At 44.9% G+C, this 26,592-nt stretch overlaps 1 protein-coding gene across 1 annotated transcript in view; it reads left to right on the forward strand.

Annotated features, from left to right (window-relative positions):
• Nucleotides 1-26,592, forward strand: part of ATP8A1 (ATPase phospholipid transporting 8A1) — a 262,923-nt gene that overhangs the window by 191,392 nt on the left and 44,939 nt on the right. The window contains 2 exon segments of the mRNA XM_038400205.2: nt 1,640-1,718; nt 20,280-20,341. Coding sequence (XP_038256133.1) covers nt 1,640-1,718; nt 20,280-20,341 — 141 coding nt within the window.

A 26,592-nucleotide genomic window follows, 5' to 3' on the forward strand; every position in this document is an offset into this window, starting at 1 on the left:
TTTTTAGTATTAGTAAATCATTTCCCAGTAGTTCATATTATTTGAGGCTTATAACTAAATTGGCCAAAACCAAAAAGAATCCTGGTAAAAGTTGTGAAAAATCACATGGCATGCTAAGTAATGCTTCTTGAATTTTCAGTTAATTAATCCAGAAAGATCCTTAAATTAGGTCAGTTATATCCATATGTGGTATATTTCACAGAAAAAAATGAAAATTTATAATTTTATTCCTTATTTAATCCTTCAGTGTTCAGGGTTGTCCAGGACTTAAACACACAGCTCTCATGGAAATTGTGTGGCTATATCCCTTGCAATTTTTTTGCAATGTTATTGAGCAAATGTCTACAAAATCTTAACTATAAGCAGAATAGTTGGTGTGAGTTCTGGGTGTGGGACAATTGGAATCATTGTTGCACTGAACGATGATGTGTAGGTTTATTATGGTAAAAAGGGTCAGGGGTTATGAGGTCATGACAGAGGTTAAAGGATTAGCATGTGACAATAAGTATTGGTCAGGAAAATGGAAAAGTAGAACTAATATTTCTTGCACCCACCTGTGCTTTCTGTCAAATAAAAAATTGTGGTAATGACATGGCAAGAAGGAGAGACAAAGGTTAATGAATAACACAAGTTCAAATGTGCAAAGTATTGGAGTATAAATTGGATCATACAACCCAAAGTAGGTGGGTAAGCTAATAAAGGACTTTGAGTCAGTGGAAAATTTTGTGAGGCAGGCAACTTCATTTCTGTTGTTCGAACATCTTAAAACTATTAATACATGTCAGTTTTGTACAATAAATGTTATGTTTGTAAAAAGCATTTCTAATGATAAAACACAATTGTTGTCGTGAAGTATGCAAGAGTTCAAAATCCATTTTTCTTGATTGCTAAGTCAGTTCTTTTATACCTATCTACAGTATGCTATAGAAAGCACCAATAAAGCTATAGAAATATAGCACCAATTTAAATACTTATATAAATATACAGCACAGTTCCTATGAACAGTATTTGTCTTTCACAAATGTTAATAAATTCAATAGTAAAATTAGAGTAATTTAGCACAAATGTAAGAGTTTTCAAGTTTAATAACTTGTCTCTGTCAAATAAGAAAGCGGTATGGAAAGTTTATTATGAATTATACAGTAAGAAAATCCAAGAATGATGCTTTTTAATTTCAATTTGTATTTTATTTTGTATCTGAAATATGTAGACTAGTTTGTGTAGACATTTGAGTTTAACGGTCCTTTTATACAAATTGTGTATCATGTGAGGAAAGGTAAAATTAAACCCAAATGCTAAAGTAATTTTTAGAGTATTATCTAAGAAATGTAATGTTTGTAGTTGTCTGTTTTGTTGCGTATTTTTCAGCATAATCAAAATACTGTTTCGTATCTATTTTAAAATTTTACTGATAATTGTGAAATTTAAAAGTGACAGTAAGCACCTTTTTTGAAACATAAAAATAAACATATGACCCATGAAGTGCTAAGAGGCAGAAAGTGCCTGTCATTTATATCAGTTCACAGTGGTGGCTTGACAAAACACCTTTTGTGAATCTAACTCAAAGATAAAAAAAAGGTCATGGTTCACAGAGATAGTTTATCGCAAATGGTTCTCATGGATTTTTATTTTCCCTTAGGTTTTCTGGGTTCATTGTTTAAATGGCCTCTTCCACTCAGTTATTCTGTTTTGGTTTCCACTAAAAGCCTTCCAGTATGGTAAGTAAGTAAAACAAATACAAACTCTGAAAAGTACTGTATTACTTTACTTGAAAAATAATAATTTCCAGGATTAAACTAATAAATACCAACAACGTTACACTATTCCACTTTTATGTACTATTTTTAAAACTAAATCAACATATCCAATCTAAAGATTTTTATTCATATTGTGGGAAAGAAAGAATACCTTTTTCATAATTTAGTACATTCTATGCACAAGTATGGGAGATAAAATTGGTTTTAAAATAAATTCAGTTTTTGTACATCCATATGATTTGATACTTACTTGATTTGCTACAGTTTATGTAATCGTAGTATCATGTATTTGTATTGTCAATTTGACTGCCCTTTCAGTTTGGAAGGGTAAATACCATATTAATCCTTACACTCCTATATTTTTCAGGGGGTACATTAGCTCATTAGTGTGTAGGGGAGTATGGGAGGGCAGTGGCAACTGGGTAGGTGATCGGGTGAAGTTGGGAAGATTTCTTACAGTGATTCTCAACCTATTTACCATGATATGTGGATCGCATCCAATACTACTTGTATGGCTCTGAGGATGTCACATTGGCTGCAGCTGTGTGCTGATTGGGCCACAAGTGACCCACGGGCCACAGGTTGAGAACCACTGCTCCAGGAGGACAGTTGAGTTTGGTTGCAGACAAGGAGGAGAGTTGTGGAAGCTGTGTGGATGTTTTGGAGATGTAGAAAGGTTCTAGTATTTAGGAGGAGGAAATGGAAGGGCCACAAATACTGGGATCAAATACCTCAGGAGAGCTTCAGCTGCTAGGATAGGGTTTAGGGTTGCCAATTTCCTAATCTCACAAAAACAAACACCCTAGCCCCACCCCTTCCCTGAGGCCCCTCCCCCCTTACTACATTCCCTCTCCCTCAGTGGCTTGCTTTCCCCCACCCTCACTCACTTTCACTGGGCTGGGGCAAGTTGGTGTGCAGGAGGAGGTGTGGGCTCCAAGGTGAGGACAGAAATGAGGAGTTCAGGATGCAGGAGGGGGTTCCTGGCTGGGGCAGGGAGTTGAGGTGCGGGAGGAGGTGAGGGCTCCAGCTGGGGGTGCAGGCTTTGGGGTGCAGGAGCGAATTCCAGGCTGGGGGGTGGGGCCGAATGATTCGACGTGTGGGAGAGGCTGCAGGTTGAGGCAGGGGGTACCAGAGGGGGTACGGGCTCTGGTCTGGGCATGCGGGCTCTTGGGTGGGGGCAGGGATGAGATGTTTGGGGTATAGGAGGGACTCAGGGCTGGGGCAGGGGGTTGGGACTTGGGATTGGGGCATGGGCTTACCTCGAGGGGCTCCTGGTCAGCACACAGCGGGGCTAAGGCAGGCTCCCTGCCTATCCTGGGTCCGCGCTGCACCCCGGAAGCGGCCAGCAGGTCCAGCTTCTAGGCAGGGGGGCCCAGGGGGCTCCATGCGCTACTCTCACCCACAAACACCACCACCCCCAGCTCCATTGTCTTCCGTTCCCAGCCAGTGGGAGTACAGAGCCAGTGTTCGGAGCGGGGACGGGGCAGGGACAGAGCGCGGAGCCCCGTGGCACCCCTGCCTGAGAGCCAGACCTGCTGGTTGCTTCCAGGTACAACGCGGTGCCAGGACAGATTGGGACTTGGCCCTGCAGCTCTGCCGACCGGATTTTTAATGACCCCATCACCAATGCTGACTGTAGCCGCCAGGGTCCCTTTTCGACCGGGCGTTCCAGTCGAAAACCGGACACCTGACAATCTTATAGGGCTACTGATAGAGGAAAGTGAAAGGGGTAAGCCATCTACTCCAATTGTATAATGCAGAGGGGGATGTTTTAGTGATCACACTATTGATATAGGATAAAGCTTCTGGTGGGAGTCAAAGAGTTCAGGCAGCTGAACAAGACTGCTGAGATGCTGTGAGAATGCTCTAACATCTGCAGTCCGAGGTTGCCACAAAACTGACATACTGATGTTATTTTTCTAGGCTATTTATACTTTCTAAATATTCTGGATAGTCATTAGAGAGCTTGATTTTAAGTGACCTGGTATATGGGCATTTGTAAATATCTTCTCTTTCACATGTATCTTTTAAAAGTCATGGAAGACGGGAGAGAATCCAGAAGACTGGAAAAGGGCAAATATAGTACCAATCTATAAAAAGGGAAATAAGGACAACCCAGGGAATTATAGACCAGTCAGCTTACCTTCTGTACCCGGAAAGATAATGGAGCAAATAATAAAGCAATCAATTTGCAAACATCTAAAAGATAATAAGGTAATAAGACCATAAGAACAGTCATACTGGGTCAGACCAAAGGTCCATCAAGCCCAGTATCCTGTCTTCTCACAGTGGCCAATGGCAGGTGCCCCAAAGGGAATGAACAGACAGGTTATCATCGAGTGATCCATGCCCTGTCACCCAATCCCTGCTTCTGGCAAACAGAGGCTAGAGACACCATACCTGCCCATCCTGGCTAATAGCCATTGATGGACCTATCCTCCATGAACTATCTAGTTCCCTTTTGAACCCCGTTATAGTACTTGCCTTCACAACACCATATGGCAAGGAGTTCCAGAGGTTGACAGCGCGTTGCGTGAAAAATACTTTCTTGTGTTTCTTTTAAACCTGCTACCTATAAATTTCATTTGATGGCCCCTTGTTCTTGTATTATGAGAAGGAATAAATAGCATTTCCTTATTTACTTTCTCTATGCCAGTCAGGATTTTATAGACCTCTGTCATATCCCCCCTTAGTTGCCTCTTATCCAAGCTAAAAAGTCCCAGTCTTATTAATCTCTCCTCATACAAAAGCCATTCTATACCCCTAATAATTTTTGTTGCCCTTTTCTGAACCTTTTCCAATTCCACTATATCTTTTTTGAGAGGAGGCAACCACATCTTCATGCAGTATTCAAAGTGTGGGTGTACCATGGATTTATATAGAGGCAATATGATCTTTTCTGTCTTATTATCTATCCCTTTCTTGATGATTCCCAACATTCTGTTCGCTTTTTTGACTGCTGCTGCACATTGAGTGGATGATTTCAGAGAACTATCCACAATGATTCCAAGATCTGTTTCTTGAGTGGTAACAGCTAATTTAGATCCCATCATTGTATATGTGTAGTTAGGATTATGTTTTCCAATGTGCATTACTTTGCATTTATCAACATTAAATTTCATCTGCCATTTCGTTGTCCAGTCACCCAGTTTTGAGAGATCATTTTGTAGCTCTTCACAGTCTGCCTGGGACTTAACTATCCTGAGTAGTTTTGTATCACCTGCAAATTTTGCCACCTCACTGTTTACCCCTTTTTCCAGATCATTTATGAATATGTTAAATAGGACTGGGCCCAGTACAGATCCCTGCAAGACACCACTATTTACCTCTCTCCATTCTGAAAACTGACCATTTATTGCTACCTTTTGTTTCCTATCTTTTAACCAGTTACCATGAGAGAATCTTCCCTCTTATCTCGTGACTGCTTATTGTGCTTAAGAGCCTTTGATCAGGGTCCTTGACAAAGGCTTTCTGAAAATCAAAATTCACTATATCCACTGGATCTCCTTTGTCCACATGCTTGTTGACCCCCCTCAAAGAATTCTAGTGAATTGGTGAGGCATGATTTCCATTTACAAAAACCATGTTGACTATTTCCCAACCACTTACGTTCATCTATGTATCTGACAATTTTGTTGTTTATGATAGTTTCAACCAATTTGCCCGGTACTGAAGTGAGGCTTACTGGCCTGTAGTTGCCAGGGTCACCTCTGGAGCCCTTTTTAAAAATTGGCATCACATTAGCTATCCTCCAGTCATTTGGTACAGAAGCTGATTTAAATAGGTTCCGGATGACAGTTAGTAGTCCTGCAATTTCACATTTGAGTTCCTTCAAAACTATGAATCTATGAATCTTGGGTGAATATCATCAGGTCCTGGAGACTTAACTACTGTTTAGTCTATCAATTTGTTCCAAAAACTCCTCTAATGACACCTCAATTTGGGACAGTTCCTCAGATCTGTCACCCAGAAAGAATGGCGCAAGTTTGGGAATTTCCCTCACATCCTCAACAGTGAAGACCGATGCAAAGAATTCATTTAGTTTCTCCGCAATGGCCGTATCATCTTTGAGTACTCCTTGAGCATCTCGATCATCCAGTGGTCCACTGGTTGTTTAGCAGGCTTTCTACTTCTGATGTATTTTTTAAAAAAATTGCTATTACTTTTGGTGTCTTTGGCTAGCTGTTCTTCAAATTCTTTTTTGGTCTTTCTAATTATATTTTTACACTTCATTTGCCAGAGTTTATGCTGTTTTCTATTTTCCTCATTAGGATTTATCTTCCACTTTTTAAAGGATGTCTTTTTGCCTCTCACTGCTTCTTTTACTTTGTTGTTTAACCACGGTGGCTCTTTTTTGGTTTTCTTACTATGTTTTTTAAATTGGGGTATACATTTAAGTTGGGCCTTTATTATGGTGTCTTTAAAAAGTTTCCACGCAGCTTGCAGGGATTTTACTTTGGTACTGTACCTTTGAATTTCTATTTCACTAACCTCCTCATTTTTGTGTAGTTCCCCTTTCTGAAATTAAATGCTACAATGTTGGGCCACTGTGGAGTTTTCCCCGCCACAGGGATGTTAAATTTAATTATATTATGGTCACTATTACTAAGCGGTCCAGCTATATTCACCTCTTGGACCTGATTCTGTGCTCCACTTAGGACTAAACCAAGAATTGCCTCTCGTAGGTTCCAGGACCAGCTGCTCCAAGAAGCAGTCATTTAGGGTGTCAAGAAACTTTATCTCAGCATCCCTTCCTGAGGTGATATGTACCAGTCAATATGGGGATAGTTGAAATCCCCCATTATTATTATTGAGTTTTTTATTTTAATAGCCTCTCTAATCTCCCTGAGCATTTCAGAGTCACTAACACCATCCCTGTCAGTTGGTCTGTAAGATAGCCCTACTCCAGTGATGAGCTGCCAAATCTTAACAACGGGTTCCCTCCTCACCCCACAAGGGGGTCGTTGCCCACCCCCGCCCCCTGGAACTCCTGCCCCATCCAACCACCCCCCCGTGTTCCTTGATGCGCCCCCCCCCAGGACTCCTGCCCCATCCACCCCCCTCCCCTGTCCCCTGACTGCCCCCAGAACCAGGCAGGAGGGTCTTGTGGGCCACCGTAGTGGGTGCCCACCCCATGCCTTCGAGCCAGAGGCACCTGCCGGGGGGCAAGGTGGAGTCCCGGAGGTGCTTACCTGGGGCAGCTCCCAGGAAGCATCCGGCAGGTCCCTCTGGCTCCTAGGGGCGGGGGAGCATAGCTCAGGGGGAACAGGGGGAACAGCCACTCCCCCCACTGATCACATCAAAAGTGGCACCTTAGGTGCCGACTCCGGGTGCTCTGGAGCTGGAGCACCCACGGGGAAAATTTGGTGGGTGCAGAGCACCCATCGGCAGCTCCCTGCCCTGCGTCCGGCCCCAGCTCACCTCCGCTCTGCCCCTGAACTCACCTGCTTCTCCGCGCCCCCCCCCAGCTTCCCATGAATCAGCTGTTTGGCAGGAAACCTGGGAGGGCTGAGAAGCAGGCCACGGCTTCACACTCAGGCCGAGGGGGGCGGAGGTGAGCTGGGGCGGGGAGCCGTTCCCCTGCGCACCCCCGGGTTACCTGCTGTGGCGCGGGCGGCCCTCCTCGCGCCCCCCTGCCCCAGCTCACCTCCACCTCCCTGGGCCTGAGCGGGAAGCCGCGACCTGCTTCTCAGCCTGCCCAGCTTCCCGCGCGAACAGCTGATTCACGGGAAGCCTGGGGGGGAAGCAAAGCAGAGAAGCAAAGCAGAACAGCGCGTTCAGGGGAGGAGGCAGAGTGGAGCAGAGGTGAGCTGGGGCCGGGGGTGGGGCAGGGAGCTACTGGTGGGTGCTCTGCACCCACCAAATTTTCCCCTTGGGTGCTCCAGGGCTGGAGCACCCGTGGAGTTGACACCTAAGGTGCCACTTTGGCCGGTTAAGTTTAGAAGCCCTTTTAGAACCGGTTGTCACTCATGGAACAACTGGTTCTAAAAGGGCTTCTAAATTTAACAACCGGTTCTAGCAAACCGGTGCGAACCGGCTCCAGCTCACCACTGCCCTACTCCTATATTTTTATTTTTCAAGCATGGAATTACTTTTCATAGAGATTCTATAGTACAATTTAGTTCATTTAAGATTTTTACTTCATTTGATAAGTAACAGTGAGCATGGATTTGTAAAGAACAACTTGTGTCAAACCAACCTGATAGCTTTCTTTGCCAGGGTAATATGTGGACGTGGGGAAGCGGTGCACTTGTTAAATCTTGACTTTAGTAAAGCTTTTGATACTGTCTCGCATGACCTTCTCATAAACAAACTAGGGAAATGCAACCTAGATGGAACTACTATAAATGGATGCATAAATGGTTGGAAAACCGTTCCCAGACAGTAGTTATCAGTGGTTCATGGTCATGCTGGAAGAGCATAAACGAGTGAGGTGTTGCAGGGATCAGTTCTGGGTCCAGTTCTGTTCAATATCTTCATCAATTATTTAGATAATGGCATAGAGAGTACACTTATAAAGTTTGTGGAAGATACCAGTTTGGGAGGGGTTGCAAGTGCTTTGGAGAATAGGATTAAAATTCAAAATGATCTGGACAAACCGGAGAAATGGTCTGAAATAAATAGGATGAAATTCAATAAGGACAAATGCAAAGTACTCCACTTGGGATGGAACAATCAGCTGCACACATACAAAATGGGAAATGACTGCCTAGAAAGGAGTACTGCAGAAAGTGATCTGGGGGTCATTGTGGACCACAAGCTAAATATGAGTCAACAGTGTAACACTATTGCAAAAAAAGCGAACATCATTATGGGATGTATTAGCAGGCGTGTTGTAAACAAGATGTGAGAAGTAATTCTTCCACTCAACTCCATGATTAGGCCTCAACTGGAGTATTGTGTCCAGTTCTGGGTGCCAAATTTCAGGAAGGATGTGGACAAACTGGAGAAAGTCCAGAGAAAAGCAACAAAAAAGATTAAAGGTCTGGAAAACATGACCTAGGAGGGAAGATTGAAGAAATTGGGTTTGTTTAATCTGGAAAAGAGAAGACTAAGAGAGGACATGATAACAGTTTTCAGGTACATAAAAGGTTGTTACAAGGAGGAGGGAGAAATATTGTTCTTAACCTCTGAGGATAGGATTAGAAGCAGTGGACTTAAATTGTAGCAAGGGAGGTTTAGGTTGGACATTAGGAAAAACTTCCTAACTGTCAGGGTAGTTAAGCACTGGAATAAATTGCCTAGGGAGGTTGTAGAATCCCCATCATGGGAAATTTTTAAGAGCAAGTTAAACAAACACCTGTCAAGAATCGCGTAGATAATACTTAGTCCTGCCATGAGTGCCGGGGTCTTGACTAGATGACCTCTCGAAGTCCCTTCCAGTCCTATGATTCTATGTACATGGGCTATAAGATGGTCATCTAGTCAGTTGTGTGTAAACTGAACATATTAGCATTTGCTAAAATGCTGAAAATCAGACCTAGAAAGCTTTGAACATCTAAAAATGCAACCAAAGCATCTGAAAAATTTGAAAAGTGTTTTCCTTAGACTCCTTCTCTTCTTTGTTCTGAGGTTTCTCTTCCATCCCATTTCTTGTTCATATGTTTCTTCTTACATCATGAGGAAAATTCTAGACTAGCAGCACTGTAGCATCCTCTATCAGGAAGCATGGAGAAAAATAATTGTGAAAGACATAAAGACATCACCCCTTACATCTCATTTATTACTTTTGTCTTCTGTGCTGAAAACATGAAGTCTAGCTTTCAGTTCTTCCAGTTCAGCTCCCTTTGTTCAGTATAGTAATTTCTCTTTCAAATTAGAAGATAGGAGCAAGATTGATACTAGGAAGGGACATGGAGAATAGGGACAAAATTAGGAAACACCTAGCTAGAAAAGACCATGATTAAGAACAATCTGATGACTGTACACCAGTTTGAAGGTTTCCAGTCCCTGGTAACTTTTGGAGAGCATCTTTCTGGAATTCCTATAAGACTGTGTAGAAAGAATGTCAAAATGAAGCCTTCAGAGTATCCTGTGACTATCTGACAAGCTCCCACTGGTGCAGAAAATATCTGAGAAATACTTCAGGGAGTCCTCCATCTTCTGAGCAGACTTCCTTTTTCTTGAGGAATAATGACTCTCTCTCTCAAACTGCCTTCTTTCTCAATTCCTCAGAACTGAAAAAGCACTGAGGTAAAGTAATATTGTCCCTATTTTATAGAAGAGGAGGCTGAGGTGCAGAGAGATGGTATGACTCACCTGTAGTTTCTTGGAAGGTATGTTACAGAATCAGAGATGGAAACTTGTATAACTAAAAATTTGTTTATGCTGGGAATCAAGGGTTGGTATTTTTGTGTTTTAAAGGCTCTACACTGTACCAACCTTCATCGAAGAAGCAATGAGGACATCCCCATACTTCAGTTCTCAAGTCTTTTTTAATCTAGCTGGTTCCAGAATAAAAAAGAGAAAGTGATTTCCATAGTTCAGTCTTCTCTTCTTTTATTCTGGAGCTAAGGGACATACACCGGAAGGTGGCCTCTCACTCTGCAGCAGGTGTTGAACTAATAGGTTTGCCTTCAGATCCCATGCTTCTGCTCTTAGACCTCTCCTTCCTGTGGTGAAATCCATTCCTCTGATTTGGGAAAAGACATTTCATTATATTTTCACTTTCCTGTTCTCCTCTGGACACTATGCAAAATCAGATTGGACAGGGCAATTACTATCTGGGTGGCCTCTAAGGTCTGTGGCGATATGTGTGAAAGTTTTCCTGCATCTTTTTATTATGAAAGTATCTCCATTCATTGCTAAAACCTCATCTTTGCATGTTGAATAATTAAGTTCAATAGATTAACTCCCATTCTTAGAGTTTTTCACCTGACAGAATGTTGTTTCATTTGTCTAGAAAGTCCTAAGTGGTTTTTGATTTCCATGTTAATAAGCCCATGATCCTGCCAATCATCTATCCAAATCCTTCCTCTCCCCTTGAGAAGAAACTACACATTGTGAATGTAGAGAGAACCATTTAGTTTTACCTACTTCATATGCAGTCCTTTTGAAGTACAAAGATAGTTTCTCCATTTCTAACGCCCTAAGTAGAGTCTCTGGCTACTATAACACTAAGGCCTGGTCTAAACTACGGGGTTAGGTTGAATTTAGCTACGTTAGGTTGATTTAAAAATGACTGCGTCCACAAAACCAACCCCATTCCGTCGACCTAAAGGGCTCTTAAAATGGACTTCTTTACTCCTCCCCGACAAGGGGAGTAGTGCTAAAATCGACCTTGCTGGGTTGAATTTGGGGTAGTGAGGATGCAAATCGACAGTATTGGCCTCAGGGAGCTATCCCAGAGTGCTCAATTGTGACCGCTCTGGACAGCACTTTGAACTCCTAGCAAGGTACACAGGAAAAGCCCGGGAGCTTTTCAGTTTCATTTCCTGTTTGGTCAGTGTGGCAAACAGAGCAGCACTCAGCAGCACAGGTGACCATGCAGTCCCCCGGAATTGTAGAGCGTAGAATGTTTCTACACTCCCCCTATTATCTCTGTCCCTGAGGTTATCGCAAATTAGAAGGCGAAAAAAACACACTCGTAATGACATGTTTTCCGAGCTCATGTAGCCCTCCCGCACTAATAGGGCACAGCTTAATGCATGGAGGCATTCAAAGGCAGAGGCCAGGAAAGAATTAAGTGAGCACAAAGAGCAGAGGCAGGAGGCGATGCTGAGGCTAATGGGGGAGTAAACAGACATGATGAAGCATCTGTTGGAACTGCAGGAAAACCAACAAGAGCACAGACCCCCGCTGCATCCAATGTATAACTGCCTGCCCTCCTCCCAGGGTTCCATAGCCTCCTCACCCAGATGCCCAGGAATGTGGGAGGCGGGGGGAGAAGGCTGTCATTCAAACAGTTTGATTTTTAGTGTGGCTACAATAAGCAATGTGGCCTTATCCTTCCCTCCTCCCGCACCCCACCCAGGCTACCTTGTCCATTGTCTCATTTTTTTTAATTAATAAAGAAAGAATGCATGGTTTCAAAACAATAGTTACTTTATTTCGAAGGTGGGAGGGTGGTTGGCTTACAGGGAATTAAAATCAACAAAGGGGGCGGGTTTGCAGCAAGGAGAAACACATACAACTGTCACACCGAAGCCTGGCCAGTCATGAAACTGGTTTTCAAAGCCTCTCTGATGCGCAGCATGCCTTGCTGTGCTCTTCTAATCGCCTTGGTGTCTGGCAGCTCAAAATCGGATGCCAGGCAATTTGCCTCAACCTCCCACCCCACCATAAATGTCTCCCACTTACTCTCACAGATATTATGGAGCACACAGCAAGAAGCAATAACAATGGGGATGTCAGTTGCGCTGAGGTCTGACCTAGTTAGCAAACAGCGCCAATGAGCTTTTAAACATCCAAAGGCACATTCTACCACCATTCTGCATTTGCTCAATCTATAGTTGAACTGCTCCTTACTACTGTCCAGGCTTCATGGGCCATGGAAGCAAGGAGTAGGCTGGGGTAGGTGCGACCGCACGGTGCTGCCGTCTGGGAGAGCAGCCTGAGGCAGAAGCCTCCAGCTCGCATGATATTCCAGGCAGGACTGAATCTCCATGAGATGAAACTTAAAGAAGAGAATGACCTGGAGTCTCTGGCTCCCATTCGGAGCTCTAAGAGGAGGATAGCCATGTCTGTCCAGGCTCCCCTGATCGACCTCACCAAGGTCTACCAGGAGCACCCAGGACACGTACGATGGCTATCAGGAATTGCTGCTGTGTAACAATGCAGTACCGCGTCTTCCAGCAGCACTCAGAAGATGTATGGTGACAGTGAGCTGAGCAGGCTCCATGCTTGCCATGGTATGGCGTCTGCATGGGTAACCCAGGAAAGAAGGCGTGAAATGATTGTCTGCCGTTGCTTTCACGGAGGGAGGGGCAACTGACGACATGTACCCAAAACCACCCGCAACAATGTTTTTGCCCCATCAGGCATTGGAGCTTAATTCCAATAGGCAGTGGAGACTGCAGGAACTGTGGGATAGCTACCCACTGTGCACCGCTCTGTAAGTCGATGCTAGCCAGGGTAGTGAGAACGCAGTCCGCCTACTTAATGCGCTTAGTGTAGACATACACAATCGACTGTATAAAATTGATTTCTAAAAATCGATTTCTATAAAATCGACCTAATCTCGTAGTGTAGACATACCCTAACAGTCATTGATTACATACTTGTGAACAAATGGGCTTAACTCCACCTCTGCCACTGAGAGATCACTCTAACCTAAGGGTATTTCCATCTCCTGCACAGGTTTGGACTAAGACTAAAAAGTTGCAAAGCTAAAAATGTGCAAAGCTATAGTCAGTTCCTTACAAATGTTTCTCACTTTTCCATGTGTTTATAGGTAGCAGAGGCAAACTTAATACTTAACATATTCCAAGTCACCTTTCATATAAACCCACCTTCCCTTATAGGACTGCTTAATATGTCTACTGATGATCTGGAATTTTCCAAAGGATGGGAGAAGGAAGGGACAAATGACAATGAAAAATTACTCACTGGTCATTAGATTTGTTTGGGTTGCCTCTCTTAACCCATCTGCATCCTATTTTGGCTGAGTTGATGGAATCTGTCCTAATCTTCTGCCTTTCAAAGTATTGGCAACTCCTCTAGTTTTGTGTCATGCTTGTAGAACCCCTCTCAAGACCTCCTTCCAATCTGACATCATTCCATTAATACTTAACTCATTGTTTGCAGTTGTTTAACCAGTATGTATTGACTTAATGGTAGTTCCTCTGAGCCCGCATTTCTCCAGTTTATTGTCATGTGGGATTGTGTCAAAAGCCAAGTCCGGGTATGTTATGTCTGCCACATTTCCCCTATCCACTGAACCAGTTACCCTGTCAAGGACAGAAATCAAGTTGGAATGGCATGATTTGTTCTTAGTAAATCCATGCTGGCTGCTAATGGTTACCTGTGCATCCTCCAGGTATTTGCAAATTAAATGTTTTATATATTGTTCTAGTAGCTTCCCAGATATCAAGGTCAGGCTGACTGGTCTATAGTTTCCCAGGTCCTCCTTTTTCCCCTTTTTAAAGATGGGCGGTACATAAACCCTTCTCCAGTTTTCTGGGACTTCTCCTGTCATCCATAAGTTTGCCTCCATTATTTCCAGTGGCGCTGACATTTTTTTTTCAGCTAATTCCTTCAGCACCCGGGGGTGAATAGCATCGGGCCTCACTGACTTGAATTCATTGAAATTGGTCAGAAGTTCTCTGATACATTCTTGACGTATCCTGATCTGCATCCCTTCCCCTTTATTGTCTATGGTAACTTTGCTAGTCATTTGGTAACTTCATTTTTTGTGAGAAGACTGAAGCAAAGTAACAGTTCTGAGCAGTTCTGCCTTCCTATCATCTTCCATTACCAGCTCACCTTCTCCATTGAGCAATGGACCCACACCATCCCTGACAATTCTTTTTGTCTGACATATCTGAAAAACCCCTTCTTGTTGTCTCTAGCATTCCTGGACAGCTGTAACTCATTCTTTGCCTTGGTTTTCCTCTTTTTGTCCCTACATACTTGTGCTATTCCCATGTATACTTCCTTGGTGACATGCCCCTCCTTCCTTTTGCTGTGTGTATCCCTTTGGGGTTTTTGATAGCTAAAAAGCTCCTTTTGCAGCCACATTGGCCTCCTGTTGCTCTTCTTATCTTTCCTCTGCATTGGAATAGCTTGATGTTGAGCCTCTAGTATTACATCTTTTAGGAACTGCTCCCTTCATCTCATTTTCTTCCTAATTGGTCTTTCCATGGGACCTTGCCTATTATTTCTCTGAGTTGGCTGAAATCGCCCCTTCTGAAGTCCAGTGTTTTGGTATTCTCATGTCCTCCTTTCCTTAGGATCTTGAATTCTATAACATCATGATCATTTCCTCCCAAGTTCCCGACTATCTTCGTGTTCGCAACTAATTCATCCCTGGTGGTCAAAACAAGATCCAAAATGGATGACCTCCTAGTTGTTTCCTCAACTTTCTGAACCACTACTTGTGCCTTGCTTACAACACTTCTGCTAATATATCCCAGAATGATGTTTGCTTTTTTTTGCAACAGTGTTACGCTGTTGACTCATATTTAACTTGTGATCCACTGTGACACCCCAGATCCCTTTCTGCAGTACTCCTTCCTAGGCAGTCACTTCCCATTTTGTATGTGTGCAACTGATTGTTCCTTCCTAAGTGGGGTACTTTGCATTTGTCCTTATCGAATTTCATCCTGTTTTCTTCGGACCAATTCTCCAGTTTGTCCAGATCATTTTGAATTTTACTCCTGTCCTCCAAAGCACTTCCAACCCCTCCCAACTTGGTATCATCCACAAACTTTATAAGTGTACTCTCTATGCCAATATAAATCATTCATGAAGATATTAAACAGAGAACCAGACCCAGAACTGATCCCTGTGAGTAGAGCCATCCCTGGTTATGGCAAATTGGGGCAAGCAGGGTGAAGAGGCAAGCGGGGAGGCGAGCAGCAGGTGGGCAGGCAGGTGTGGAAGAACTCCCCTACCAGAACCTCCCCTTCCCCCCCGGCGTTTCATGCCCTCCTGTGGGCCCCGCTGATCAGAGCCTTCCCCTCATTTTCAGCACCTGCCACGGATCAGATATTTCGCAGCATCAGGAGGCGGTGGGGGGGAGAGGAGAGGAGAGGAGCCAGGGAGCAGCATGCTCGAGGGAGGGGGCAGAACTGGGCGGGGGGGTGGGACGGGGCAGGGGTTGGGCCTTGGGGGAAGGGGTGGAGTGGGGGCAGGGCCTGGCCGGAGTTAGGGGGAGCACCCCCCAGTAGATTAGAAATTCGGCACCTATGTCCCAGGCCCCACACACCCCTAGGAACAGCTCTGCCTGTGGGACCCCACTTGATATGCCCTTCCAGCTTGACTGTGAACCACTGATAATTACTGTCTGGGAATGGTTTTCCAACCAGTTATGCACTCACCTTATAGTAGCTCCTTCTAGGCTGAATTTCCCTAGTTTTTTTATGAGTAGGTCAGGCGAGATAGTATCAAAAGCCACACTGAAGTCAAGATATACCTTCTATACAAGACATAATCTTGTTACCTACTTGTAGAATGCCTCACCATTTACTTTTCCTCATTTTGTGGTCTGGAATAGACGACTACCATAATATCGCTACTATTCTTGTCCCTTTTTATCTTCACGCAGAGACTCTAAGTAGATCTGCCTCTCACTTGCTCTTGAATCTGAGCAAGTGTGTATATGCTGGTACTCCAATCATGGTAGTTGTCCCACCTGTAACGCCAATTAAGTCATAATTTTCTTCATATGCCATGACTTGTAGTTCATCCTGCTTGTTTCCCTATACTTCTTGCATTGGTATACAGACATCAAAGATATTTTGCGGACTGCCCTGTTGTTTTTCTTCTTGCCTTTTTAATGCAGTTGTGGTTTTCTAGTCCCTTTTCCAGAATTTAAGCCCTTTCCCTTGTCTTCATTACTTGAGCCTAGATGTGCATTGGCCAGTTTTTTGCCACTATCCCCCAGAAGACCTAGTTTAAAGCTCTCATCAAGTTATCCAGACTATGTCCAAAGAGTCTCTTCCCAGTATTTGATAGATGGAGCCTATCTCAACAAAGTAATCCTTTTTCCTGGAACATCAGCTCATTGTCGAAGAAGGCAAATCTCTCTCACCAGCACCACCTGGGTAGGCATGCATTTACTTCCACGAAACGATAGTCCCTTCCTGGACCTTTTCTTCAATAGGGAGGATGGATGAGAACATCACTTGAGCCCCAGATTCTTTTATCCTTCTTCCCAGAGCCATGTTGTCTGCAGTAATCCATACAAGGTCATTCTTGGCAGTATCATTGGTGCCCACGTGGATAAGTAGGAATTGGTAGTGGTCTTGGGGCTTAATGAGTCTTGGCAGATTCTCAATCACATCCTAAATTCTAGCTCTGGACAAGCAGCACCGTTCTTGGGATTCCTGGTCCAGATGGCAGATGGATGACTCTGTCTCCGTCTCCCTTAGGAGGAATCCCTGACCACCACCACCCTTCTCCTCCTTTTGGGAGTTGTGGTCATGGAACCCCCCATCCCTAAGACAACACATTCCATGCCTTCCTGTCGACAGGGTCTCCTTCTAATTTCTTCCCTCAGATGACTCTTCCAAGGTATTCTTAGCAGTAATACCTGTGCCCAGAGTCTGAAAGCGGTTGCTTAGATCTATCTGTATTAGGAGTAAATTGATTCTTCTTCTTGTGCAGGTTACGCACTGCCAATTTTCTTCCCTGCTCTTCAGTCCCCCCTGTATTACCCTCTCCAATTCTTCAGCATACTCTACCCACAATCCCAAATCCTAACTTCTATCCAGGAAGTCTTCATTTTCTCTGATGCAATGCAGGGTCAATACTTGGGTCTCCAGTCCTTTAATCTTTTCTTCCACTATGGAGACCAGCTTGCACTCATACAGATGAAGATGCTTCTGTCCTCCGGCAGAAAGACAAACATGGCACATCCTGTGCAGGTCACAACAGCTGTTCCTCACTGTCCATATTTTCTTTCTTTTTAACGTATCAAGAGTCTCTTCTCTTCAGTTGTTGTATTTACTGTTCCCAGAAGGCTGAAAGGCAAATAAAATCTTTGGGCTCTCCCCCCTAGGCAAACTCCCTCTATTTGCTTCTACTCGGTCTGTGCACCTCTCTTGGTCTTCTGTATATCTAGTGTTGAAACAGGCAGGAACATCCACATCTATAGCTTTTGTGGCAGCAACATATATCATGTCAGCAAGTAGTAATAGCCCCAGTCTCTCTGACTGTCAGGTTTTTTTTAATATGCAGTGTAGTTGTAGCTGTGTCAGTACCAGTTTTTTCACTGTTGACCAACAGAAGAGCTGTCACTAACAGCAGCTGTTGCAAAGGTCACTAAACAAAGTGAAGGCTGATTAAGCTTGGGAATTTCCCATTTTCCTAAAATAAGATTTTGTCATAATTTTCTAATTCTGTCAGTAAAAAAGTAACTTTATGATTCTTGAGTGTGACACTGCTGATATCCCAGTATCCTGATGAGCCATTAGTGATTTCTTTTGAAGGGGAGAGACAGCAGCACTTCTGATGCACGATAAAACTAATTTCTCTTCCAGCCTTTTGTAAAAGACAACAAATAAAATGTTCAAATTCACAAACAGTGGAATAATGAAATTAATCAACAGAATATCAATAAACCTAATGCAAGGCAAGGTAACAAAAAGTGGATTGTGCAGCATACTTTCTACTACAGACTGCAACTACCTGCTTGTTGAGTTCTATATCTTTCTCATGCTCTCAACCCAAACTGAATAAAGAGGAAAAGAGCTCCCCTTTTTTTCCTCTGACTTGACCATTATTTCCTTCTATACTGCCACCCAAATTTCCCTTCTTTTTCTTCACCTTTCTTACCACCTGTCTCCTTTTATTTCGGGTCTCTCATCCCACTCCATTTTTGTCTCCCTCCTTGCTTCATAAAAAAAATTATTACTTACAGTAGTGCTTCCTTTCCATTGCTAAAGTGATTGGGATCTGTACAACATAATAAACTTTCTGGTTTGTTTGCAATATAAGGTGCAGTCAGGGGTGACAGGTTTATAGAAATTTTGGTGGTGCCCAGAACCCGCCCCCCCCAAACTCTGCCCCTCACCTGCCTAAGTCTCTGGGAGGGAGTTTGGGTGCGGGGAGTAGGTCTGGAGTGCAGGACCTGGGCTGGGGATTAGGGTGCAGGAGGGGTGTGGGCTCTGGGAGCAAATTTGGGTGCAGGGTGCAGGCTGGGGCAATGGGTGGGGGTGCAGGAGGGGATGAGGGGGTGCAGGCTCTGGGACAGAGTTTGGGTGTAGGCTCTGGGCTGGGGCAATGGGTGGGGGTGCAGGAGGGGGTGGGGGGTGCAGGCTCTGGGAGGGAGTTTGGGTGGGGGGAGGGGTGCAGGCTCTGGAAGGGAGTTTGGGTGGGGGAGGGGGAGGGGTGCAGGCTGTGGAAGGGAGTTTGGGGATAGGAGGGGTGCAGGGGTAAGGGCTGTGGGGCTGAGGATGAGAGGTTTGGGGTGTTGGAGAGCTCAGGGCTGGGGCAGAGATTAGGGTGTGGGGGGATAAGAGCTCTGTCTGGGGCTGGGGTTGAGGGGTTTGGGGTGTGGGAGGGGCTCAGGGCTGGGGCAGAGGATTAGGTGCGGGGGGATAAGAGCTCTGTCTGGGGCTGGGGTTGAGAGGTTTGGGGGATTGGAGAGGCTCAGGGCGAGGGAGGAAGGGCAGGGTAAGGGCAGCCTGCCTTGCCATTAGTGAATGGGGGGGCACTAGGGCCCTGCGGCAGCAGTTGATCTGGGGAGCCGGCAGAGAAGGTGAGCTGCAGGCTCTGGGGCCAGGGGGAGGTGAGCGGGGGCAGCAAGTGGGGGCTGGGGACACTCGGGGGAGATGCAGGGGGCAGCAGGCGGGGCCGGCAGAGAGACCCCGCCCCAAATATTGGTGGAGCCGGGCCCCCAGGCCCTGAATATTGCTGGTGCCCAGGCACCACGAGTGTATATAAATCGCTGCCCCTGGGTGCAGTTAATGCAGTACTCATCCTATACTGCAGTGCAGTTGATGCTATTCTTCTATATTGAACATACACACATTTTAGTGAAAACCAAAACATCCCGTTTAGGATGAGGAATCCACCCAGAAATGCTTCAGTCAATTTGGTCTTTTCAGGTACAACATCACATAAGTATTCTGGAGACTACAATTATCCTACATACTAAGACCCTTCAGAGAACTGTGATCATAAAAGCTGGTACTGCTGGAAGTAGGCAATCAAGTATGTTCTGTATAAAAAAGTATGAAGGCACTGCTTCAAAATTCATGTTTCAGGAAGCCTTTGCAAATGTGTTGTGTATATATACACAGATACTTATGTTTGTGTATGAGTTAGTATATATAAGTTAGTGTATATAAGATGTGTATATCCCCACACAAACTTGTATAGTCACACATTAAATACACAAATTCACAAAGCTGTCCAATTTTGTGCAGCTCAAATAACAAACATCCCAAATAAGAATTAAAATGCTAGGGCAGAAGAGTTGGCTATCTTTATTCAAGAAACATGTTTGCTTAGATAGATAGATATGCAGGCGGGCAGGCAGACAGACAGTATCATGTCCAAAAATATGTATACTTCAGATGTGCCTTGAGGGAAGTTATTGTGTGTGTAAATTACGTGATTAAAAATATAGTTAGCTTTTATGGGAAGCTCTTGTTTCTTGCATAACTCATGGATGGAAAGTTCTGGAGAGCTAAGGCATTAATAATTGCTCTCCCTGCTCTGACCAGTCATTGGTCACCACTACTAAAGATGATCTAAAAGGCATTCATTTCAGGAAGTTCTGCCTTGTCTTGTGTTGGGAGCACCAGACCCAGTATCCAACAGAAAGAGTCCTGTTAGACTATACCTTTACAAAAATGGAATTGCCCATAAATAAACCTTTTTTTAAAAAAATCATCATTCTTTTTTTTCCTGCAGGTACTGTATTTGGCAATGGTAAAACTTCAGACTACCTGCTCTTGGGAAACATTGTTTACACTGTAAGTTTGCTGCCGTTGTCTGGTATTCTATTTGTTGATTATTTTTTCTAATCTCTTTCTCTTTTAACTTTGCCTCTTCTTCCTTTCATATATGTACACTTAATAATTATATATTAAATGCCTATATTTTAAATATATGTTTCTAATATTATTTATACTTTTTCTTTCTTTGTGTCAACTCTTCCATGTAAAAAACAATGTGGTGTCTTGAGAATAAATGGACAAATTGGATGATCTTATGAGGTGCATGATTTGCAGACTCTGGTTCTCTTCCAGTAAGCTCACAAAACAAGGGAGAAAGGACAGGCCTGTTTGCCCTTTTTACGGGGTGCTGTCCTTTGTGCAAAGGGTAGAATGAGGATTCTAATTTCCTTGCATTTTCCATGGCGCATGTAAATCTCTGGGGGACTGACCCCAGCTGATTCAGCAGTGAAATTGGTTTGGGGCCCTGTGTTCTCTCTTCCTCCTCTTAATCTTGGAGGGGATAGTGCCCCATGAGTCAAGGCCAATTACAAGGACCTGCTAGATTCTCCCCCTGGAGGCATCTAAGTTGTCAGAAGTAACCAAATGGTGGGAAACGTAACTCACTCACCTGTTACTTTCTTTTTGTTTATTAATTACTGTTCGTTCTTTTCTTTAGTTTTCTATCCCCTGTACTAGGTAATGGAATAAAAACATGTTTTTATTTTCTTAAATACCTCTCTCAACCAACAGCTGAGGGCTTCCTCAGGTAATTAAAAGCAGCAATCTCATACTGTTACTTGCACCTCTTTTTCCTTTCCTCTCTTAAGATAGGGATTCATTCCCTGAAAGAATGTTCCTGTTTCCATATGCACAGAACAAGTGAAATCCTGCTAGAGAAGTACAAACAGACATCCTTATCAGGCTCATCTCCCTAGTGAAATGGGAGGTATCTGAATTGAAACAGGAGGAAATAGTCCAGAATAGTCAATTCTTCTTCAAGTATGTGTCAGTGTGGATAGTACTGTCAAGGTGTATGCACTGCATGCATGCGAGATTGGATTTTTTTGAATGGCAGTGTCTGTGGGAGCCATGTATATTCCCTGTGCCTCTTTGTGTTCCCATGAAAGGGCATAAAAGACAGAATGGCTGCATTCCTCCCTCAGTTCCCTTTTACCACCCATGGCAGCAAGACAGAACCCAGCAAGTGTCCGACCTTCAGAGACCTTAAGTCAGTTCTTTCAACCTTTTAATGAAAAATATTATCATCATGCTTTTTCTCTAAAGGATGTACCTTTAAAAAAAGAGAAAAAAACCATTCAGTCCCCCTGCACGCCCTCCTCTACAGTCAGGCAAGGCACTTCATGCCAACTACCACACCTTGTGGTGAAGTCCAAGCCCTCAGGATACAAACCCAGCCTTCTGCAGTGTACTGATCCCCATCAAGGATGGACACACCGTATGCCTCTTCTGGAGCCCAGCATCTCCCACAATTCTGGATATCTGGGCTGCTCTCCTCCCTCTGCTGCTCACTGGAGGTGGATCAGCATTTTGGTATTGCACACTGTGGCCATGTCCCCTCCACTCCCACCAGAGTCTCTGCCTCCACAGCAGCAAACAGTTTGGCTGCTTCAGTTGCTCCTGTCATCACCTTTATTTTTTTTAAAAATGTCTGCCCCGTTCTTGGGCAGCAGGGAGCAGTGTTCTTCCATTTCAGCAGTCATCCTCCTCCATGGGTTGTTTAAGTGGCCGGGAGTATAACCCACCCTCAGCCTTCTCTGCAGCATCTATCTCCCTGCCTCCTCCTCTGCCCCTATGCAGGTATGGCAGAACTGCCAAGAAAACACTGGCTCAAATCCAAGTGGTGATCTATATATGAGGCATCCTTCCCAGGCTTGGCAGATGATGAGTTGTGCCCAGCCTGCACCCATCCAACCAACCCTAACTCCATTAGGTCCCAGGGCTATGAGTCAAACAGGCAGGTAGAGTCCTCTACCCATCAAGGCAGCCACGATTCAGCAGAGGAATAATGGATCGGGAATTCCAGTGCAGAGCAGGGCGAAGTTCCAAAAGCAAGGAGGACCTTGACCACTCAACTTGGGGAGTAAGTCCCAAGGGCCTCTACAGAACAAAGAAGGAGACTCGCAGGTTCCCTCCGCCCCAAGTCTTAAAGTGGGTCATGAGTGCCCTGGGGGAAAAAAGCAGGGCTTCTAATCAGCCCCTCTCCCTTCCAAGTCAACCATGAGGACTCTGACCCAGGGGGAAGGAGAGCCAATGGGGTATGATTCAGAGACAGATCCCTTAAGAGGGCTTCAAGCCCTAAAGAAGGCAAGCTGTAAAAGGCCTCACCATGGCACAGCAGAGCCTCCATGCTCCCAAAGCATGCAAAAAGAGTTAAATAAAACAAAAGCAGAAAAGGGGAAAAGCTCAAAATATCCAGGAGATAAAAGTCCTCTGACTCTTCTTCCACCTCCTCCTTCCCCCTCATCCACTGAGGATGGTAAGCTATTGGACTCCAAGTCTGATCAGGATTGGGAAAAAATACAGCAAAAGATTTTTTGTCCCTCTGAGAAGTTTTAGACTATGTGCAGTAAGGTTGTCTCCATGATTCAAATCCAAACTGAACAGGCTCCTGAGAGTAAGTCTTAGAGTAAATTTCTCCCCTCAAAATCCTCCACCATGGCTGTGATACCCCTTCAGTCCTCCTCCCTGCTTTGCAAGAGCATCTCTCTCGTGGCTGGAAGATCTTAAATTCCATAAGGACAGAGATCAACCTGACTCTGTTTCCATTTTAAAGAAAGTCACCCCTAGCAACAGCATTAGATGCAATGAGGTTCTCAGCCCAAGCCGTGGCTTCCAGCTCAGTAACCAGGTGCCACTGAGCTTTAGTCTTGGAAAGTGGATATTCAATCTAAGCATGCCTTCTGCTCAGCCAAGTTTACAGGATGCCTCCTCTTTGGAGAAGAGCTGGATAAGGTGGTGGCTGACAGTGGCAGCGGCAGAATCCAGTCTCTCTCTTGTCCACTCAATGTCCTCAGGAGAGAATATCGACCAACCTTCAGACAGAGGCACTCCTTTTGCCCTTCATCCTCACAAAGATACCAGCACAGGCACAACAGATTATCCAAAGGAAAAGAGCTGAATCATGATTTGGGACAAAAGTCCAGAGGAGTCTGAACCTCCACCAATCCACTTTATGACACAGGTCACATAGGGCTCCACTCAGAGCTGAAGCTGGGGGTAGAATTTCCCATTTCCTAAAGGAATGGTTTTCATTGACTACAGGCAAGTGGATCAGGGAGATAGTGCTCTAGGGATACTTCCTCAAGCTGCAGGCTCCATCCCATCCATTCTTCATCCAGGTGCCAGTTTCCAGAGACCCTTCAAAACACAATCTGATCCAGAACAAAATATCTCATCTTCTGGATATGAGAATGATAGAGTGTGTTCCCACATAAGAAAGGTTCTCTGCGTTCTATTCCATCTTCTTCATCATTCAGAAGTTAACAGGAAGGCGGGAGAGAGGAGGTTGATATCAGAGCCCTACTCAAACTCAGAAGGCTTAACAAATGGATGAAGAAAATGAAGTTTCAGATGTAGACGCTGTCCTCTATGGTGTCATCCCTGTTCTGGGGGAACTACTTGACCTCAGTGGATCTAGAAGACACATATCTCCATATCCCCATCAGATTGTGCCACCACAGACTTCTGAGGTTCACCTACAGCAGGAGGAACATTATCCGTAGCCGAACACTCCTGGTCAGCCTGTCCAGTAGTCTCCCAGGGTTTTTTAGAAAGATGGTGGTGATTTATAGCCAGACTCAGGTTGTAAGGAACTTTCCTATACTCCTTCCTAGACAAACATCCTGATCAGAGCTCCATTGCAACCAGCGCAAACAGAGCCACGCCTCCGATGCTGAATCTTCGACAGGAACACAGCTTCAGTCATCAATGTCAAGAGAAGTTCCTTGAGTCCATCCACCAGAATAACCCACCTGAGAGAAGATAGATATCATCATAGCAAAAGATCTATCCATCATTAGAAGGTTCCAGAAAATCCAGGAGTTTATCATCTTGGCTCTGGAGCCGCAAGAGGCCTACCATAGCACTGGTGTTTCCAGCTATTAGTCTCCTGGCGTCATGTGTAGGGATCATTCCATGGGTCAGTCACCCAGCAGATATCTTCAGCCTTCATCCCAAAGTGTGGGACCACTTCCCAAGAATACATGAAAGATCAAGTATGAGTCACGAAAACACATATTCAACTCCCTGCAATGCTGATCAGCCACAACAATGTCCTGCAAAGGCATGCCCATCTGCCTTCCAGATCTTCTAGCTCTCACAACTGATGCCAGCCTAGAGGGGCTGGGGAGCTCATCTGGAGAGCAGAACAATCCAGGATCTCTGGAACCCGGGGAAAAAGACTCACAGCATAAAGCTGCTAGAGCTGAGAGCAGTCAAAACTGTTCTCTGCAACTGTTCCCGTCCATCCTAGTTTGGGGAACCATTTTCTAGTTTGATCAGACAATGTAATATGGTTGCATATTTAAAACAATGAAGGGGGAACAAGGAATTGGCACTACAAGTGGAAACAGTGGAATAATGAGATGGGTGGTGCAGTTATTCTTTCCCTCAGAGTAATCTACATAAAATGGGTCCGATCATTCAGGGTCACAACTCTGAGTGGTGCCATGAATCAGGCGATTTCAGTCTCATTTTTCGGATGTTTAACCTACCTTTGACTGACCTGTTTGCAAATCACATTAACACAAAGATGCCAAAATACTTCAAAAGGAAGCAGACTCCAGATTTTTGGGAGACAGATGCCTTATCACTAAGACTACATTTTAGTCACGAGTACTTTTAGTAAAAGACATGGACACGTCACGGGCAGTAAACAAACATTCTTGGCCCATGACCTGTCCATAGACTTTTATTATATACCCCTGAATAAAACTGCGGGAAGCAGCTCAGGGGGGGGGGGGGGGGGAGGGGGGGTGCCCTGGGAGCGCTGTGGGTGCCTGTGGTGGGTGGCCCTGCGGGTACTCGAGGGGGGGGTAGGAGGAAGGAGGGTTGCAGCCAGGGGGCGCGCAAGTGCAGGAGGGGGGTGGTTGGCAGGGCTGGGGCAGGTTCCCTACCTGGCTCCTGGGAAGCGGCGACACTCTTGCTACTAGCTCCACATGCTGCCTCCGCTCCGCCCAAACCCCAGGTTCTGCAGTTCCCATTGGCTGGGAACTGTGGCCAGTGTGAGCCGTGGGGGCAGTGCCTTCGGGCACGTGGAGCTAAGGTAGGGGGATTTCCTCTCATCCTTCTGGGGAGCCCCCTCTCCCCCCCCAGGTAAGCACCACCCCACATCCCAATCTCCAGCCCTGAGTCCCCCCACACACCCAAATCTTTTGCTGCTGGGGTCCGGGGGGGCGAGACTTCCCCAGCAGCAGCTGGTTGCACACTGGTCCAGGGGCTGCCCGAGCTGTTCAGGTGGCTCCCAGGCCAGCCGCATGGGCTGCTGCCGAAGTCCTGGAGGTCATGGAATCTGTGACCTCCGTGACAAACACAGAGTCTTACTTATCACACAGTTGGCTGCCAGGGCCTATTGCAGCGTTTCCACCCTTTCCGCTACTTGGGAAGGTGGCCCAGAAAATAAAACGAGAATAGATACTGTAATTCTGATAACTCATTAGCCAAGAAGATTTTGACTCTCAGATCAGATAGATCTGAAACCTGGAGCCTCCACTCCAGCTTCTGTGAAGACCAGACATTCTCTTGCAAGTCCTATGCTTTGCATCCTGATCTGAACCAGCTTCAACTAAGAGCCTGGCTATTCAGAGGAAGCACTAGAGGATCTCAATCTGTTGTTCCGACTTATTAAGACCATGCTTTGTCTCTGAAAGTTATGGACACTAAAAGTGTGCCTCTTCTTTGTGGTCCAGATTCAACAACTGGTTCCAAAGCACAATGCAAATCTCAGAAATCAGGGATTCCAACCATTCTGGACTTTCTCCAAGAAGGCATAGACAGAGTCTATGTCCAGGATGTGAAGGATAGCCACTCTTAGGTCTGTAATCGAGGTGACTATCAGAGGCTTGTTCACCTGCGCATCTACCAATGTGATAGATGCCATCATGTGCCAGCAATGCCCCTCTGCCATGGTACATTGGTCAAACTGACTAGTCTCCTACGTAAAAGAATGAATGGACACAAATCAGACGTCAAGATATTATAAGATTCAAAAACCAGTTTGGAGAACACTTCAATCTCTCTGGTCACTCGATTACAGACCTAAGAGTGGC

The sequence above is a fragment of the Dermochelys coriacea genome, chromosome 4 (genome assembly GCF_009764565.3).
Source record: "Dermochelys coriacea isolate rDerCor1 chromosome 4, rDerCor1.pri.v4, whole genome shotgun sequence".
NCBI classification, from domain to species: Eukaryota; Metazoa; Chordata; order Testudines; family Dermochelyidae; genus Dermochelys; species Dermochelys coriacea.